We start from the raw sequence: 19,489 nt of genomic DNA, 5'->3' as shown, positions 1-19,489 counted from the left end.
CCCACTCATCCATCCATCCACCCACCCACTCATCCATCCATCCACCCTCTCATCCATCCACCACTCATCCATCCATCCATCCATCCATCCATCCATCCATCCATCCATCCATCCATTATTTTACCTGCTTCTTCCTTTTGCTTTTTCAAAAATTCTTTTACGTTTCTGTAGAGTTTAGAAGAATTGCAGTGCACATATGATCATCTTTACTGTGACAAACTGTTAGATGTATATTTTATAAAATTAGATGCTTTTGTAAGGGTATTTTATCCTTAATAATTCTCTTTGCTTTCTTTTCGAAGTGGTTCACAATTTTCACAAGTGTACAAAACATGCCCCCCTCCAAAGGCAGAAAAATGTTGACTTTCACAAAGCCCATTTTATTATAAGTAATATATAATTTTTTTTAAAAACTACTACTATTTTTTATAAAGCCCTTTACAACAACCACAGCTTCAACAAAGTGCTGTACATATAAAATCAAGAACGTTTAAATACATAAAAGAATAAAACGGTTAAATATTAAGATCAATAAAAACGGTACAGAGCAAATTTCAGGTTGTGCCAACAGCCAGGGAATAAAAATGTGTTTTTAAGAGTTTTAAGCTGAGAGAGTTAAGAGTTAAAGCTGAAATATAAATCCCATGTGCATATACAGACATGGCACCAAGGTAAAATCACCGTCATTACACATTTGTACGTCTCAAAGTTGTTTAAAACGTACAGAACAATAAAAATAAAAAACATCATAACTCTGTTTACAGGTCAGGGCTGTCTGATCAGAACTTTACTTCATGGACCTCCAGAATGACAGAATGACAAATGATTCAACTCTGATTCATAAAGTCTTTACAAATGTTCAATGCTTCAAACATATAAGGTGCTAAATTGCTTAGAAATTACCAAAACACATCCAATAGATAAGTTTATTGAAAACATAAATCTCCGTAAGTCGCTAGAAACGGCTGTTACAAAAGCGTGCACAACTTTCATACTGTAAGTTGGCGTAGTTTCCAAATTGGCAAAGTTCATGCACAGAAATATTCAGATTTGTCAAACCATGCAACATGCATGATTCTGTGCTCCTTCATACATCTCAACAAACATGGAACAGAGCGCACGAGACGTCTCCCCCGGCACGTTTCCATTTAAATATGCAGATATGTCCTGCAGTGTGCGCTTCACCTCTGCGCATGAAAAGTGACAACTAGATGCAGGAAAATTAGGAGTTTTATTGAATGAGAGGCAGAAACGCTCCTAAATAAAGTACAAGTGAAAACAGCATGAGCAGAGTGACGGTGTGCACGGCTGTCAGAGCAGCGCACGCCCACAGAAGGAATGACAAGATGAAACGGTCAGATATAAAATGTGGGTGGAAAAGGTGAAACAGCCACACCTGACTCATGTTCAGGCTGCTGCTTAATTCACCATATTATTTTACACTATTAGTGTTTAGCATATATCTTAGATCCTTATATACTGTTTATACTTTATATTTTTGTTATTTTGGGTGTAACTGGGACCTTGAGTACACAGTTTTGTTCCACCTCATGTACCACATGTGACGCGAATGACAATATTGAACCTTGAACCTGCCTCCACCCTCATTTGCACCTCTCCGGGCCCTTGAGCAAGGCCTTTAACCCCCACCATGTGCTCCCTAACAGGTCTCTCTTGAAAATGAGTTCTCTTGACTCAATGAGACTACCTGTATAAATAAAGGTTAAATAAATAAAAATAAATAATAAATATGCACGATATTATCAGCATTATATCGGTATCGGCCGATATTAGCGATAAAGTTAAATATCAGACATCGACCATTCCATCAAAAAACTCACCGATATAAAAGATTTCTGTTTTAAGTTCATTTTTAATTTAAGAAACTCAAGTAAATCTGTTAATGCACTACTACTTATGTGCTTTTCACTTGTCGTTTGTGAACAGGTCGAGTTTAGATTTGTGAAAATTTACCAATTTGCATGTTCGAGTGTTGTCGTTGTGTTAGAGAGATTAAATGTCATGAATAAATTTCACATTAAACATAATCCAAGTTGAAGTATTGCATCATTTTCAGTCCCCTTTTTGGCGTCTGCATTTGGTTTCAGACCAAATTGGCAAAGACCATGAAGAATAAAGTAGTATTTTAATTCCACAACAGAGAAAGCTCTGTAGTCTGTCAGTAGGTAAAAGAAAATAATGTTGTTTTGGTATCGGTTGTCGGCCAAATAAGTTTTAACATATCGGCATATCGTCCAAAAATCTACTATCATGCATCCCTAATAAATAAATGTCGGTTGTACAGGGCGTCTCAAACAATTTTCAATATATTTGTTCATTTTGAGAAGCATGCAGCAGTCCGTGACACCCCCAGCAAATGGTTTGTGCACTTGTGAACGTGTTGAACTTTGTGCACCCCCTTGTCATTAGCAACTAAAATGTATTTTTAGCTTGAATGTCTGGTAAAACGTGAGAAAACAAAAACTTCATAAAAGCTGTGTTTAACTGTAGCACTCTCTCCATTTCTCTGTGTATTTTTATTTTTTGGCTCCACCTTCAATATATTCATAATAATTAATATTTACTGATGATGATAATGACATCACAAATGTAATTTACTCCTGCAGTTTCATCTGTGTCCCTCATCCAGAATAGTGTTAATGCAGCTAACAGCACTGAGGTCTTTAGGTGGTCAGGGCTTTCTAACGTTCTCCTCAGAGGACCAGCACCATCACTGTATGATTATATGGAAAAACCCTTTTCACTGCAAGTTCTGCGCTCGTTAAAACGTAACGCATGGTTTTGTGCTGCCATTTGCTTTACTGACAGCCATCATCGTATATTAGTGTTTAGCCTTACTGAGATAGTGAATAATTGAAAAGTCGTGATGATCTGCTGGGTCCAACAAGGAGCTCACATTTTCTAATCGTCTCCGCTCGCCCACTCTGTTGTCTTTTTCTTCTTCCATCTACTTCTCTGTTTTGTTGCAGAATTAGCTTCATTTTTTAACTGCACCAGACTTTTTCATATGCTACTCCTTCTGTCCAAGACGTCTCAACTTTGCAAGAACCTTTGTTCCTACTAGAGTTTTAATTGTTCCTGCAAACTTATCATCGTTTACATTTGTTGTCCTGTTCTCTCGAGTAAATCTCTATAAAGCTCTTCTATTGTTAGCAAGAACCTCTAAATGCACTCTTGATATCAGGAACGATTCCTCTCTACATGGTAAATAATTGCATCCCAGAGAAGCGTGGTGGTTGAGTGGGTGTGCCACCGAGCTGTGGATTATGAGCCAATGCCCAACTTGAGTTTATTTAGTGGTAAAAAGCCAGTCTCATCCCACTGAGGCCACAGTGGCTGTTGAAAAAATACAAATGCATCATCAAGAGTTAATGGTTCTGCAATTATTTAAGCATGCATGTTAGTTTCTGGTTTTCAGAATCACCTAATTCTTTATCATCATGATGTTTTGCAGATATAGCTGTATCAGAATGATGAGCTCAGGGTGCAAATTCTTGTAAACTAACTACATTTTGTTTTGGACTGAAAGTTCACTAATTACTTGATTGCTCTAAAGCTAATTAGATCAATTATGTAGCATCCTTTGATGTTTGTCATGCGACCTGTGGCAGTATTGTTTCTGTGAAGTCGCCGAGCTGCGTTCTGCTGAGTTTCTGTGTTTGTCTCTGCCTTCCACAGAAAGTGACAACGCAGCAGCAGCAGATGAACAGTTTGTTACAGAGGACAGCAGTGGAGGAGGACAGGACTTTAATGAAAGAGTTGACATCTCTGCGTGAACAACTGGTCAATAAAAATCAAGAACTTAAGGTTGGTGGAAAACATTTTCTGTGGCAGTATGTGCGTCAGCTTCAGAAATCTATTTTTGGTTTGGCCCTGGGTACGACCAGCAGCCTGTGGCTGAAGCCTTGGAGTCGTTTAAATGACAGCGAGGTTGTTCAGCTCTCTTGAACACCATCTCAGTGTCTGCCTCTTCCTCTCTGGTCTTCACCCAGACTCACCTGTTCTTGCTTCTAGTTTTCCATCCCTCTTCTGACAACACAGAATACTCAACAGCTGGAAAGACTGTGTATACTATAAAAGGAGACAGCTGAAGAATAGCAGGTTGTTAACTTGCATATAAATGCTCCCTTGAATAGGGGGAAGTAAAAAGCGTACGTTTGCTGGAGTGGCTTATGCCTAATTATGCTTAGATGGTACACGGATATGATTAATTAATAATGAATGGTCCTTCCACAGCCATGGTGGGGTCTCGTGGCTGGATATAGTGGGGGACAACATCAAAGGATACCTGAGTATAATGGGTCTTGTATCAAACAGGGTTCTCATTAGAAGCTGTCATTAAAGCTGAAAGACTGGCCCTTGGACCCACATGAGCCCAGCTCCTGCAGCCCATACCAACCAACACCTGGTCACGAGGGCCCGGTCGTGCTGCACGGATGACCTTGGCCAATCAGCAGCCCATGAGGGGGCCTCCTACAGGAAACCCAGTGTACTGTTTATGTATTCATTTCAGCGCCAACCCCATGGGCTTCTTCTCCTCCTTTTATATCTCTATAGGTTTTCCTTCCTCAGGTCTGAAGCATTACTTTTCCTCTATTTCTTCTTTTGTCACTATTGTTGTTTGGCCCTGTTGACCCATCACTGTCCTACACACAATGAGACATTTTTGTTTTATCCAGGAAATGAAGCTTGAGCATAGGAGAAAAGAAGAGAAGGAGCAGCAGGTGGTACAAGCTCTAGAGGAGGAGAAAAAGGGATTAACGTCCCGCTGCGATGCCCTCAGTGCTGACCTGGAGGAAAACCAGAGGCAGGTCGCCCGTCGGCAAGACGAGAGCGATGCCGCCCAGGCCAGATTAAAGGTTTGAACAGGGTGCCGTTTCATTCAGAAACATAAAAACCTTGAACTTCTCATCCTTCAGAGACTTTTCTCATCAGCCTTTACATATAATATAAGGCGATCTCTAGAGCAAAATACAGAAACATTTATGCTTCCTCCCCAGGTTTGTGTTGAAAATAAACTGAGCTGAAAATAAACTTTGGAATGTCGTTGCCATTTGGCATTGCTTTAATTGCGTGCACAACGTGGCACAAAACAGTCCACGTGAAGTGTACCCGCTTCTTGTAAATGTCTGATGCTAGAGAACACAATGTAAAAATGGCCCTAACAGCGGTCACGTTCTTCAGGTAGTGGGTTTATGGAGGAAACCTGCTCCTAAATGAGACACCCTGTAGCAGTTAGCTCACGCTGGTGACGGTTCTCAGTCATCCAGGACATGCTAAATCCAAAGAAAGGTTGGAAACTGAACAACTGGACTTTATTTGAAGTAAAGTCCAGTTGTTCAGTTTCCTGCCTTTTGTGGATTTAGCAGTTAGCTTCATTTCTCCATCACATTTTCTCCCTGATTCTCCACTCTGAGATCACGCTGACTGCTGTGTATTACAAGCAAGATGGCGACTAGCTGCATAACCCCATACCCACATTTAGGAGCAGAAAGTTGTAAGCTCAATCAGGTAGATAACAACAAAAAAGATTACATCGTCTCATCTGGACTGGTTTCTGTAAATGAGAAATGTTTCGTTCCCCATCCAGAGGACTTCCTCAGTCTACGGCCTGCCAACCAGATCTGTCCCGCTGGCAGCCTTCACTGCTGTGTAACTGCTCACTGATGGAAGATTTGAGTTGCAAGCTTTTGGAAGAGGTGACACTGTCTGCACTGGATGTTGAACATCAGGTGCTTCCTGTAGTCCTCCCTTTGCATGTGTAAACTCGTTTTGTCCGTCACCAGTAAACTGGTTGATCCACTATGAGAAGGTGCTGTTTATAAGACTGTTTGTTGCAGCTCCTCAGACTGAAGAAGTCCTTTGGATAAAAGACGAAACATTTCAAGAAGAAGAGTCCGTCCAGATGACCTGACTCAACCTTGTTAGCTTCATCTACCTGGATTAATGAGCAGCATCAGGACGTTTTCTAAAACTGTTTCTCTCTTACACCAGGATTTGGAGAAAAAACTGACCACCGCTTGGCAGGAACTGTCCAAACTTCAGGGACATGGTAACAGTCTAGCTGCACAGCTTTCTGCTAAAGAGAAGGAGGTGGCATCAAAAGAGCAACAACTTGATCAGCTTTGGTAAGTAACGAGCTGAAAACTGTCTGTCCTTGTACAAAACAACGCTCCTGTAAATGACTTATGGATCGTTAAAGGAAGTGGGGATCTGTGCTGTGTGTACTGTATGTAAACATATAGATTTCTGAATTAGGTGTAAAGTATACGCCTCCCATTGCCGTGAGTATTGGGGGTGACACGCACGTCTTCCGTTCTGGCTCACCCAAAGCCATTCGATAATCCCAGCGTAGTGGATGTGCTTTAAGGAGGGAAACAGGGCAGGCTTTCACTAAGCTGTAGTCAATATGATAAAAACTGTAGGAGCCTTGATGCTAATCTCAACCTTTCTTTTTTAAACTACTTTTCTGTTTCATGCCAGGGGCGCTCCGACGTGGCAGTCACGTTGAGGACTGACTTTACATCTATAGCTTGTTTATTAATGCTAGTTCATGTGAAATTTAATAGAAAGACACAAAACAAAATGTAAAAAATATTAACGGTGATAAATGTGTTATGTAGAGAAGTCCTGCAAATGTCACCTTATTGATTACTCTGGTGTAAGAGGCATCACTTTTGGTTTTAGTTTAGGTTATTACTGTAATGGACATTTTGTTAGCACTTCAGTTCAGAGAACAGTTTCTGGGCAATAAAATCTATAAAAAACAGATAATCAAAATCAAAATGTTCTGTGGTAATGTGTTAATAATGCTTTAGGAAAAGCACCAATCAGTGCTGACATTTGTTGACTGACAGGACCCATGTTTTATTCTGGATTATGATAAAAAGACGTCCAGCATGTCGAGGGAAACGTTGGTTTTATTCTTTCACACCACCGTCTGTGAGTAAATGTACCATTTGACTTCGTCTAACTTGCTGTAGTGTGTTTGCAGTCATGATTTTGCAGAAGTTCAGACTCTGTACAAGCAGAGCACAGAGCATGCCGCAGAGCAGAGCCACCTCATCAAACAGCTGGAGGGACTCAATCTGGACACACAAAAAGTGCTGAGGAATCAGGAGGAGGCGCACACAGCCGACACCACCTCGTACCAACAGGTACACACTGTCATGTGCTCATTCTCAACGCCACAACATAATAATATAACTGATACAATTAAGAAACCTTGGGTACTATTGTTATCCAACAAGTGTTTGGGTCACGTCCTTCCATTTGACATCGTGACCCCCCATCTTTATTTGTTGACAGCTATACAAGGAGCTGAGTCAGTGCTACCAAGCTCTCGTGTCTGGTGAGGCCAAACTCCGTCAGAGTCACCAGGAGCTCAGTATCCAGCTGGTTCAGAAAACCCAACACATCTTGGAGCTCCAAGCTCAGCTTCAACATCCGCCTCAGCACTCAGCTGTTTACCGCTCACCAAACAAGCAAACCAACATTAAGGTAAACGCTCCACTAAATCTTTAAATCATTTATCATCAATTCATCATTCAAAGGAATGTTGCTTATTGATTTATGTACTGCATCATCGTTTGTATTCTTATGGACCAAAGAAGACAACCCTAAATAGAATATTGTGTCTTACATAATAAACCCATTTTATTGTGGCACCGACTGGAGTCACTTATGACGAGGTGTAGGTGTGTTGGCACCTGCTGTAACAACTGAGACATCCCCCACAACCTGTGGTGGTGCTTTATAACTCAGAATATATATTTTTTAATATTGCTCTAGTTGACTCTTGATCTACGTGTCTCTCTTTGCACCGCTGTCGTTTATGTCAAGTATTTGATCCCCTCAACACAAGCTCTTTACTTCACCAGTTTCCTTATCTCCTACTGCTAAAAGAGCGTTAAGTCTTTTTAACACTTTGCTCAAGAAGGGAGGTGAATTAATTGGGAGACGAGCGAAGTTCCTGAAGTTGATGTTAAAGTTACGTTTCTGTGTTTATCAGTGGGTTTGACTTGAACTGAGGTCCTTTGAACAGTCACCCCAAGGGAAGAGAGACCTTTAATGTTCACACCTTTAATGATGTGGAGATAGGTGCACTTGGACCACACACTTGGTGGAGAAAAGCATCACAGTGTTATGATCTATCAGTGCACACGCCCCTGTATTCATCCAAGTAAGGAAATGTCATCGTGTGAGGGTGGACATACAAATATCCTCCATTTTGCTGGGCAGGGTTGTGGGGTGTCCATTTACCAACTTAAAAACATCAGTAAAATATATTCTTATGGATTTTCCTTTCACCTAGAATTGATCATCATGTTGTTTTATTTTTTATCTAATTTTAGAGCATTTTAAGGGCTTCTCGATCATTATTTCACTTCATGTTTTCTAGATTGTAGTTGTAGCACTCATGAATTCTGTTTGATTGCCATTGCATCACGGAACATAAAAAACAACAATACATAATAATGGTTCCGACTTAAAGGTTTGCAATGTTTCACAATGAACATTCTGCATAAACAATTATTTTCCTTAACAATTTAGTTTTTTGGCTTTATCAGGTTTGAGCAGGGACACAGCAGGTATGCAAACTTTCTTTAGGCCCATTTACAAGTTGCTGGTAGATTTAAAAACTGAAGTACTCACAGAAAACCCACACATGCACCGAGAGAACAGCTATATATATATATATATATATATATATTCACACACACGGTTGTCACTGTTTATTACAGGGGTTCGGTTCCAAACCCGCCCGTATTAAGTGAAATTCCATGAAGTAACAAAGTTATATTTATTTTAGTATTTAAGTATATATTTATTAAGGCTTTATCAACCCTTCCCACACTCTTGCAATATTCTAAACAATGTTTCTAAACTCTAAACGCTTTACAAGAGAACAGAATGTCATGATCTCTGCCCCGCCCACTTCTCTGCTGCAATCACACTCATCACCTGTGTCACTCCCAATCTCCCTCCTTCTGTGTAAACAATTTAAATTTAAATTCTGTAATAGCTTAAATAAACAATCCATGCTGCATGAGCAGCAGTGTTTATTTTAAATAATCGAGCGTGACTGGAACTGAGCCTTTAGTCCCCCTCGGTGAACGGCCAGGCCACCGGGAAATGTCCCGACCCTGAATGTTGATGATGATAACACGAACGTTATCACTGAAGGCCTCTTGTTTCTGACGGTCAGTCTTCCTGTCAGGCAGTCGTCTGTGTGAAGACCACTCCTCTAACAGTAAATCCTTCGTACCTTTTGATCTGTGTGTTGAACTCTGTCAGTTTGTCTGTTCTGGGATTAAAACTCGTCTGAACTTCATATCCAGCCTGCTCTGCATTACGGCTACACTCAGTCAAAACTCCAATCAGCTTAAAGCAACATTTTTCCAGTAGTCAAGCCAATTCATTGCCTCCACAGACAGTAACTATTTAATCTGATCAGTTGCATTTTGTTCATAAATTGCTGCCCTCCGGGCTGTGGAAGTCTAAAGATATCAGCTCAAATGTTAAGTGAGTTACAATCACCCAATCTCACTTAACCCGGTTAATTGAACCAGCAGTAAAGTTTAAATGGTTCATTTAGTCAGTAATTAAATCCAGTACTGCAGTGTTCCCTCAGTAATTAATACTATAGTACATTTAGCGGGGATGCAGTTGGTGTGTGTATGTGTTTGTGTAATGTAGTGCTGACGTGCGCGTGTGTAAGTTTCTCTATATTTCTGTAAATAAATGTGTTTTTACCACACCAAACTGAAAGCACCGAGCTCATTCAGTGTCCACAGGATTTACATTTTTGTACTTGTCATTTTGACATTTAATTCGTTTTTACTAACGTTACAGAAAACAATTACAACTGTGTATAATTTAAAAGGAAATTAGATTATTTTAAACCAGTTTACAAAAAGTACCTTTGTTTGCTGAACACGTGTCTGCTGTTGTGCTCATTTGTTTGAGTAAGTTTGTTGCTCTCCAACATGAAAGTGAGCACGTCAAGTATCCCAAGGCGTCCCTCTCTGCAGAGCGCTCGTCTGCTTCTTTCTAACTTTACGGACGGTTTGCATGTGCATGCATGGCTGCGCGTTTCACTAAAGGTGCGTGTATCTGAGCTCATAATTGCAAATTCTTTTACAACTTCTCCGTGAACACCTGTTAAATTTCCAATGCTCAGGTTGTTAGGGCAGGTTCCATTTTAATTTTAAATGTTTCAGTGCAAGTTACCATCGGAGGTGATCAAAGTGCTGATCACAACAGGAGCGTCGACGCAGCGCTCATTTGAATACAGACCAGAGTAACTGCTTTGAACACCCCTCCTGCAGCAAGTTTGCATGAGGTGGGAATAAAGGAGGAGAGGAGCGGCACTCATTGTGCCGTGTATTTACATGCTGTGCACCAAGACCCACTGCCTGGTTCAGCCTCGTTAACAAAAGCCTAAAAACAATAGTGTGGAGCCGCCACCGCACTGTTTCTGTCGGTTCATGTCAAATGTGTCATGTTTCCAGTAAATAATGTCACTTTATGTAGAAGTAAACCTCTTTTATTGTGTTTGTAACTGAGCTTTTTAACAAAACATTTTCATATTTCTCTTAATGTATTACTTCATTTACTCTTGAGTTTCAAGAAAGTAACATCTTAAAATGTTATTTTGGACTTCAGACTAAAAATATTAATACATATTTGTATAATTCATGTCGAATTAGACAACTTGTTTTATTAGAGAAGATAAAACGGAGAAAACAATTCTTTAGCTATATTTTTAACAAGCTGTCATATTAGAGAGGGTTGAGCTTCCAAATGAAGTTGTCATCAGCAAGATTCCTAACAGAAAACAAAAATACTGGTAAACTACCATGAACATTAAGTAGCAACTGTCTCCCAGGCGGCACCATCATATTTACAGTAGCTTAGGATTTGGCTACTATCAGAGCTGAATGGTGATTAAAGAGCAACATTAGAATCCATCATGGACTGGGCTTGCTGGAATCATCACCAGGCTGAAGGAATGGGAAACTGTTAATTGTGTGGGCAGTCAGTCAAAGCTCTCAAATACTTCCATCAACTTTGGAAAAGTAAAGTGAAGCATGAATCTTAACTTTAGGAAACTTATATCATGATAGGAGTCGTTGGAGTTTCTTCAAATAATTATTGAAACTGCAATAAACACAAATAAAATATGCCTGTTTATGCAGATTGATTGTAACTAAGAAACAAACAAACCATTTCTGAAACGTCAACAGTTTGGGCTTTTTATCTTGTCGTATTTTAATTCTTTTTTCAACTCATTTTCATAAGTGACGTTTCTTGAGTGGACTGTTTTCCCCCTTTTTAAATAACTAATTGACTGAAGTCTTCGTGTTGCATCTCCTTTAGCTTGCCTGACAATAAAAGGTTCATGCACAAACACATCTTGATGCCCTGTGGTCTAATGGTCCTCCGTCAGAAAAGGGTGGACTGCTCTCTCCGGGTCCAGGGTGAGGTTCTGCCTCAAGTGGAGGAGTTCAAGAATCTCAGGGTTTTGTTCACGAGTGAGGGAAGAACGGAGCAGGAGATTAACAGACAGATTGGTGCAGCTTCTGCAGTATTGTGGACACTGTGCCGGTCCATTGTGGTGAAGAGGGAGCTGAGCTGTAAGGCAAAGCTCTCTGTTTACTGGTCGGTCTATGCTCCTAATCTCACCTGTGGTCATGAACTCTGGTAGAGACTGAAAAAACAAGATGGTGGCATTTTTTACTCAGCTTAGCTGGACTCTCCTCAGAGACAGGGTGAGAAGTTCAGTTGTCAGGAGCGACTCGGAGTAGAACCGCTGCTCCTCCACATCCAGGGGAGACAGTTGAGGTGGTTTGGGCATCTGGTAAAGATGCCAGCTGGGTGCTTCCCTGGGGAGGTGCTCTGACATGTCTGACTGGGGGAGACCTCATGGAAGGACACGCTGGAGGGACTACGCCTCTCGACTGGCCTGGGAACGTCTTGGAGCCCCCCAGAAGAGCTGGAAGAGGAAAGCTGGCTGGTGTTGAGGAAAGAGCTGTCTGGGCCTCCCTGCTGCTGGGGGGGGGGGGGGGGGGGGGAGAGACCCACCTCTGTAACAAGTGGAAGGATCATAACCAGTCACCTCTGGCTTTGGTGTTTCTTTTCATCGTCACTGGCAAACTTCAAAATGATGAAACTTTACTGAGAAAACAACATGAAATCATTGGATTGGACTAAAAGTGACACGACGGTCATTTTGTTTGTGTGTTGGATGTTTTTGATTTTTTTAAAGACCTTGCGTTAAACTCATTTCCACTTTCTACTACTTACTGTTTTAATTCGACTCGGATGCAGAAATGGTTAAAGTTACGATACAAAAATAACAAAAGTACAGTCTTCCTTGTTTTTATCAACCACTTATGTTGTGTGCTCTACTGTACTTTCTCACCTATATGGTCCTTTTGGTGTGCGTGTGCGTGCGTGTGCGTGTGACTGGGCCATGCCAGGCCGGAGTCATACTAATAACGCAGATGCCAGCGGTGTGTTTTACAAGCTCAACTGCTCTCATTAGATGAGGCTGTGTTGTAGCGCAGGCCGCCTCATTAATGAAGCGCAGCCATGTGCCGCTGCAGAGACCTGCACCGACTCGTTAAGGCAGACCCGAGCGGGTCAAACAAACTGTGTGGGAGGATTCGGGGCTGAATACACAGAAAACACACACACACACCGTGCGCTGTCCCTTTACCGCCCTCCTGGTGAACACAAGCGCTCATACATTTATGCACACGCACATTCTTTTGAAGGATCACCACCATGAATATAAAGTACACCTGGCCTGGCTGGGAGCGAGCACCCTGTGGCCCTCGCACCTCCGGTCCGTCCAGTCTCTTCGTTGTCTGTCACTCCACACATTCACATGAAAGTGCACGTTAATTTGTCTGCGCATGCAGTTCTGTGTACTCTGTGAGCCTGTGTGACGGGGAGGGGGCCCCTCCTGATTATAGCTGTTCCATAATTAACAGTGATCAGATTTGTTTTGTGGCATAAATGGTACATGGGTAGAACATTAGGCCTGGCACGTCTCATTTCAGATTCAGCTCAAGGGCTCGGCAGCAGACGGGTCACGAGCTTCGGGGAGCACAATCACCAGCCTCACTCCATATGGTCTCGCTTGCCGTATCCTCACCAGCGAGGGCCGCGAGTGCCAGAGAAGTTCCCCCAAGAACCTAATCGTGTTCAGTAATTACCGAGACCAGCTTTTTTCTTTTTCGCTCCCTCCCTTACGCTCATCCCAACCTTTTTTTTTTTATACTGCACCTGCATGTTCTCTTCCTTTTCCATCTCATCTCTCATGTCTGTTAGCTTCACTTAGCACTTACACCGTAAATCGGGAAGAGGCTGAGAGAGACGGAAAGAGGAAAAGTCAGAGACTCCCACGTTAGTTAATTTCTAAATTGCTTTATGTGGCTGATGCCGAAAAACCCACTCTGTCCTCCTGCCTGCCTGGAAATTATAAATAATTGTAACAGATGCGCCAATATGGCCGGCCTCCAATAAACGAGGCCCCAGATAATTTGACCAGCCCCCTTTGACAGGCCAATTTAATAAAACATGAACAAAATCTTCCTCACTAATAATTTATCATCCCCTCTCCTCCCATTTGGTTAAAGTTGATTACCCTGGCAGTTAACAAGGTCACGCCCAGATGCCAGGCTTCTGATAATGCAATCAGCGCTTGTTTTAAAAAAAGGTGATGACATCGTGCGTGTTTGTCTTCACGACCTGGCCTGCAAGTGTCGCACATTCATGACAGGTTTTAGTTTTATCAAAAACCTTTGTTTTGTGTAGAAGTGTTGCTAATATCATACGTTTTTTCTTTAAGTATTTCACACTTTTTAAAATCAAGTATTTTAAGAACATCGTACGAGAACAAGTGCAAGTGATGGGAGTAAAGAGGATATCATTTAATCATAAACACTGTACAGACATGATTTAGGAAGTAGAGCAGCTGTACACACACAGGGTCACCATTAAAATGCAGATAATCATTTAAAAAGCAATAAACTGGATGGAAAAAAGTTCAAATCCAGCAAACGTCCCTCCACCACATCTGCTACACATTAACACCGAGCTCAGCACAAACTCAGAAGAGCTGCTTTTTTATTTTATTTGTAACTTCTAAACTGAGAACATCTACCACCAAAAATACTTTTTACTACACTTTAGTTGATTTACTTTCAGTTTGTACTCAGACTCATCGTCTGTTTGGTCTTTCAATATGTGTGAAGTTAGACATGAGTTTAAAAAAAGGTAGTCTTCAAAAATGTTTAGTGTACGACCTCAACAAGAAATGGCTCTGCACAGCTGGGCTTTCTTTTTACTTCAAAAGAGTTATGTGCAATATATATCATGTGCAATTATGCTTATATTACCTTTTGTGAAATATGTATTCATACAAATTCATCCTACTTGCACCGTTATATTTGAGAAGGGTTCTCTGCAGACCAACAGTGGGCGTTTCTGGAGAACAGGTGTTTCTGGAGAACAGGTGTTTCTAGAGGACAAACACTGAGTGGCTGTATCTGCTGCTCTTTAGTAAAGTTAGGTCAGCTCTTTTTAAAACTGAATGTTTCTAAGAACCAGCGTTAAATCTTCTGTCAAACACAAGAAGATTCTCTTTGGTTCTTGTAGCTGCACCTGACACAGGTGAGTCTGGTCTGGGTTCAATGAAACATGAAGCATCTGAAGAGAAACCTGCTCCATTTGTCACAAAGTCTGGTCTCAATTAAACATCAGGAGTCCTGTAACGAGATAACGGCCCAAAACCAAATGTTCTCTAGAAGTTCTTCTATTAGATGTGATCCATGAGAGGAGCTGAAACATGGAGAAGGACCGAGCCTTAAAATGTGAGACAGCTGAGGAAGTGAAGCAGTAAACAGAATACCTGCTCCAGGTGCAGAAATCTGACAGAAACTGACACTCACTCATCTGCAGCGACTGATTTAAAAGATGAACAAGAACATGTGAAGTTAAAGGAAACATCCTTTGTCCCAAAGACCGTTGAAGTATCATTATTATTTAGGTTACTTTATTTTTCATTCTTTTTTAATTTATTGTAACTATTTTCACATCATTCAACAACCAAAACAGATTTTATCCTGATGCATGCTCAATAATCCAGGTAGAAAAATCTAAAAAAGTTAAATCTGGTCCTCTGGACATTCAAAAAAGCAAAACAAAGCAAAACAACCAAAACAGATTTTGTTTTTTAATGTGATGGCTAGGTATTCAAAAACAAACATGTAGCCCTCCCCACTACCCAGTTATGTTGCTCTTATTTTGAAATGTAACAGGAAGTTCTGTGTTTAGAGAGGCGGAAGGAGAAGTTATGGAGACGCCACCAATGTTGAACCGGTTAACACAATGTGCCTGTGCTTAACACAAATGGCTTGTTTTTTTTATGTTCAGCCTTTTTTTTGTCCAATCAGATATGGCCCTCCGGATCCGCCCATTTTTCTATCGTCCAATCATGTGTGCCCCTCCAGATACGCCTTCTGAATGTGTCTACAGAGATACCTACTTGTTATTTTCTACCATGTTGTTGTTTACTATATTTATTTAGGACCTTGTAAATATTATATATTTTTTTCACTGTTTGGTACTTTATTTTGTACACTTATTGCATGCTTTAGTACTGTTCTCTTTTCTTGACGAGTTAAACCGGTTCTTCTCCTCCTGAACATTTCATTGAACTGTTGTCAGATGGTGTTGGATGCTGTGCAGCTGGAAGGATTTTTACTGAAACTTTTAGTTTTGGACATTTGTTATGATGCGTAACCATGGCTACAAGGCAGTTTTCTACAACCAACAGCTGATTAACATCTCCAAAGCTCAAATAATATCTCAACTACAGCCCCAAATCTGATGATGAGTTGAAAAGGATGTTCTGTGGATGCATTCTCATCTACCTGCCAGCTGTGCTCGAGTGCCTGACCACTGAGATCCTGGAACCAGCAGGAAACACGGCTCATGACAGCAGAAGGACAGGATCGTCCCTCTGCACCTACAGTTGGCTGTCCGCAGCGACGAGGAGCTCAGCAAACTGCTGGGAGGAGTGGCCATCGCTCTGGGAGGAGTTCTGCCCGGCATTCAGGCGGTCCTACAGTCCAGGGGAACCGAGAGGCCAGCCGAGTCTGGGTGGACGGATCGGACGGCATCTGCAGCCAGTTTCTTAGGATCCACTGTGGGATGGACCTTTACAAGAGATCCTTCTTGTCTACAGCATCAGCATCTATAACATCTCTTAATGAAATGAGGATAACGAGTTACAACAACAAATAATTTCCCTCTAGGATAAATAAAGTATTTTTGAATTGAATTGACCTCGTGTTGACCTGCACATTACAAATAAACAACATAAGAGATTGCATTTTCCCATTTAAAAGACATGTTAACAATGTTAACAATGTTGTCATGTCTTTTGGTGACAGTAGATATTTTGATGGGTTTCTATGGGAACTTTATTAAAAACTTGTTTAAAATAACGAACAATCTCAGTTTGGAGAAGCAGATTTTTATTAAGACTCAGAACGACCAGCACTGGTTGGTGCGTATCTGTGAGCACAGACACGTGGGAGCAGCAGCTTGTTGTTGCTTTGCTGCTTCATCTTGTGGCACTTCTGGAAGGAACATCTCAATACGTCTGCTGCACTACTCCGATATCTGGTTTGTTAACTATTTATACTATCCTTTTGCCTTTCCCTGTTTCTCCAAACTGATTTTCTTCAAAGAGTTGTTTACAGCAGGTAAGATATTATTAGATTATCACTTAAAAAACAGTTAAAAAGATCTAATTTCTCAACATTACTTATTGTATATATCTGAATTTTAACGTGCAGAGTTTGTGAACAGTAACAGTTGCTAATTTCACCAGTGTTGATCGTGATGTCAATGTGCTCAATCCAATTAAAATCTAATCTAAAAAGGTTTACTTGTATTTGTAAAACATATTTTACCTAAAGAGTCAAATTACAGCACATTTTTATTCATCAACGCTCAGAGAAGTCGGTCATATTATGAATGGTTTTCTACCAGGTGCTTAACTAAATACCAAAACAAGTGCTTTTAATTCCAAGTCTGTGTAACTTCTCGTTCATTTGTTTCACCAACAGACACTTGTGTTGTTGTTTGTTCTTACAGCTAGTGTATTCAGAGCGGGCCGGTGCTGCGACGCAGAGGTCTAGCCCGTACTCTGACCAGGCCTCCGCTCCAGGTTCAGGTCCCAGGCCAGAGGACAAGACTTTCCTTCGCAGATCTGCCACCAGAAGACAGCAGGTAGGTCACACACACGAGCCATTACTGAAGGCAGAACATGGTGGGCATCCAGAGACTCGCACTATTACCAGGTTGGCTTTAAAGAACAACGGTCACACACACACATCTATACACATTACACACACACACACAGAAGCCCCGCCCCTCCTGTGACCAGGCTGGCATGTGCTGCTGGTGTCACCCAGACCGTGGGTTCAGACACTAATGCACCCCTTCAGGGGTCCATTATGGACAAGAAAAGAAGCTTCTGGTCTTCTTGGTATCGTTCTCATGAGTTTGTCAGGACACATTTCTAGATGGTCTTAAGGCACGTTGTTTGATTTTTAATGATGTCCTCATTATGTCTTTTAAAGAGTTACCTCCACCTCTAGTTTCTTTATGTATTTTAATCACTCTAAATAAATACTAGATAAATAGTATCAGCGTAATTTAATGTGCCTTCTGTTCCGAAAAGTTCTGTTTCCCAAGAAAATAAAACTCTTATATGTCATTTCTCTGTTCTTTTGCACCTTTTGCAAAAAATGTGCCAACATTTGTTCTGACACATCGTTAAATCAGTCAGACTGTAATGCAGTTTTTACATTAGCTCAGTGGTTAAGTGCCACAATCCTGTAATCCTGAGGCTGCTGGTTCGAGCCCAGGTTGCGTCAGGAAATGCATCTGGCTTAAAACGACTATTGTCAAGTGTTCCATGCGAGCTGGCTGTGGCGAGCACTGCAGGAGCAGCCTTCTCAGTAACTGCAAGAGTAGGCTAAAGCTAACGGCTCGGAGCTGGAGCCATCAACACATGGATGCTCCGTTGTTTGAAACGTTGGTGAACACAGACTGTTTGAACTCGGATCACTGATGAAAGGAACTGTCCAGATGACCTCACTGAACATTGTTGGATGTTTTACCTGGATGATTGAGCATGAACCTTGTTGACACCTGACTCTAATTCCACCTTTAAATTAACTGATAATCCTAGAAGTTCACATACTTTTGCCGCTTTGGAATCTGCCCGTCAGCTTATTGTTTATAATATACTCAACAAAATACATTTCTATATTAAATCCTTGTCAATATTTATTCTAAGCAAGTTAGTCTATAATTGGTTGTCTCTTTTAAGTTCAAGTTTGGACTTCCCCTGTAGTGTCTGTGTTTTCCCCCTTGTCCACACAGACTCAGCCAACTGGCCAGCCACTCATCAGGAATATGCAGATCAATCTGCTAATTAGCTGCATAGAGTCATTAAAGCTGAACTAGAACACATGGTTGGTACCATGAAGGCGTGTTACCAGAACCTGGCACAGCAGGTCACTGGAGTCAACTGGAACCCCAGGCCACATTCCCAAACACGCTTACATATAAAATCATGTCACCAGCACACGTTTAAAATAATATATTTGGTTCAAGGTATGACCATTTATTGTACTTTTAAACTAACAAGTCTAATTTTTAATGCTGAAACTTTTTATTAGCATTTGTTTTTTTAAAGTATATCTAGTTCACAAATGTTATGCTTTGAGATGTTTTTATTGTAACTTTTAGGATCCATTTTTAAATTAAATATTAAAATTGTGAATTCATAAGCAAGGAGATTCACCGTAAGAAAGACAAGTGCCTCTAAATCGTTGCTGGAACAGATTTTATGCAACATTTTAAAATGAGTTTTTGATGTATTTTTGTTCTTTTATTTGATTTTGGGTTTTTGTCTTCAAAAGCCCGATGCACTTCTGAGTTTGTTTGGCTCCTCTGAACCCAGAAACATCATGTGATCTTTGTCACTACCTTTCTGAGGGTAACCCCCAGAACATGGCTGACGATTAAAAATTTATATTTGGGCCATTTTGACCTGAATCAGTAGCAAAAACAACAGGTGTCAGCAACTCAAAGGACTCATCCATCCATCCATCCATCCATCCATCCATCCATCCATCCATCCATCCATCATCTTTACCTGCTTCATCCTTTTTGGGTCACGGGAGTCACCGGTGCCCATATCCAGCAGCCACTGTGTGAGAAGTGGGGACACCTGGACAGGCCCCCAGTCCATCACAGGGACACCTGGACAGGTCTTCAGTCCATCTCAGGGACACCTGGACAGATCTCCAGTCCATCACAGGGACACCTGAACAGGTCTCCAGTCCATCACAGGGACACCTGGACAGGTCTC

The 19,489-nt window shown here is 41.2% G+C and overlaps 1 protein-coding gene across 1 annotated transcript in view; it reads left to right on the top strand.

Annotated features, from left to right (window-relative positions):
* cntln (centlein, centrosomal protein) overlaps positions 1–19,489 on the top strand; it is a 66,295-nt gene that overhangs the window by 10,544 nt on the left and 36,262 nt on the right. The window contains exons 5-10 of the mRNA XM_037690415.1: positions 3,700–3,828; positions 4,701–4,880; positions 6,016–6,149; positions 7,016–7,178; positions 7,330–7,521; positions 17,200–17,334. Coding sequence (XP_037546343.1) covers positions 3,700–3,828; positions 4,701–4,880; positions 6,016–6,149; positions 7,016–7,178; positions 7,330–7,521; positions 17,200–17,334 — 933 coding nt within the window. The remainder of the gene's footprint in view (positions 1–3,699; positions 3,829–4,700; positions 4,881–6,015; positions 6,150–7,015; positions 7,179–7,329; positions 7,522–17,199; positions 17,335–19,489) is intronic.

Source organism: Nematolebias whitei, chromosome 16 (genome assembly GCF_014905685.2).
Source record: "Nematolebias whitei isolate Nwh7 chromosome 16, NemWhi1, whole genome shotgun sequence".
Classification (NCBI taxonomy): domain Eukaryota; kingdom Metazoa; phylum Chordata; class Actinopteri; order Cyprinodontiformes; family Rivulidae; genus Nematolebias; species Nematolebias whitei.
The sequence above is the reverse complement of the archived record's forward strand: the minus strand, read 5'-3'. Positions and strand labels throughout refer to the sequence as shown.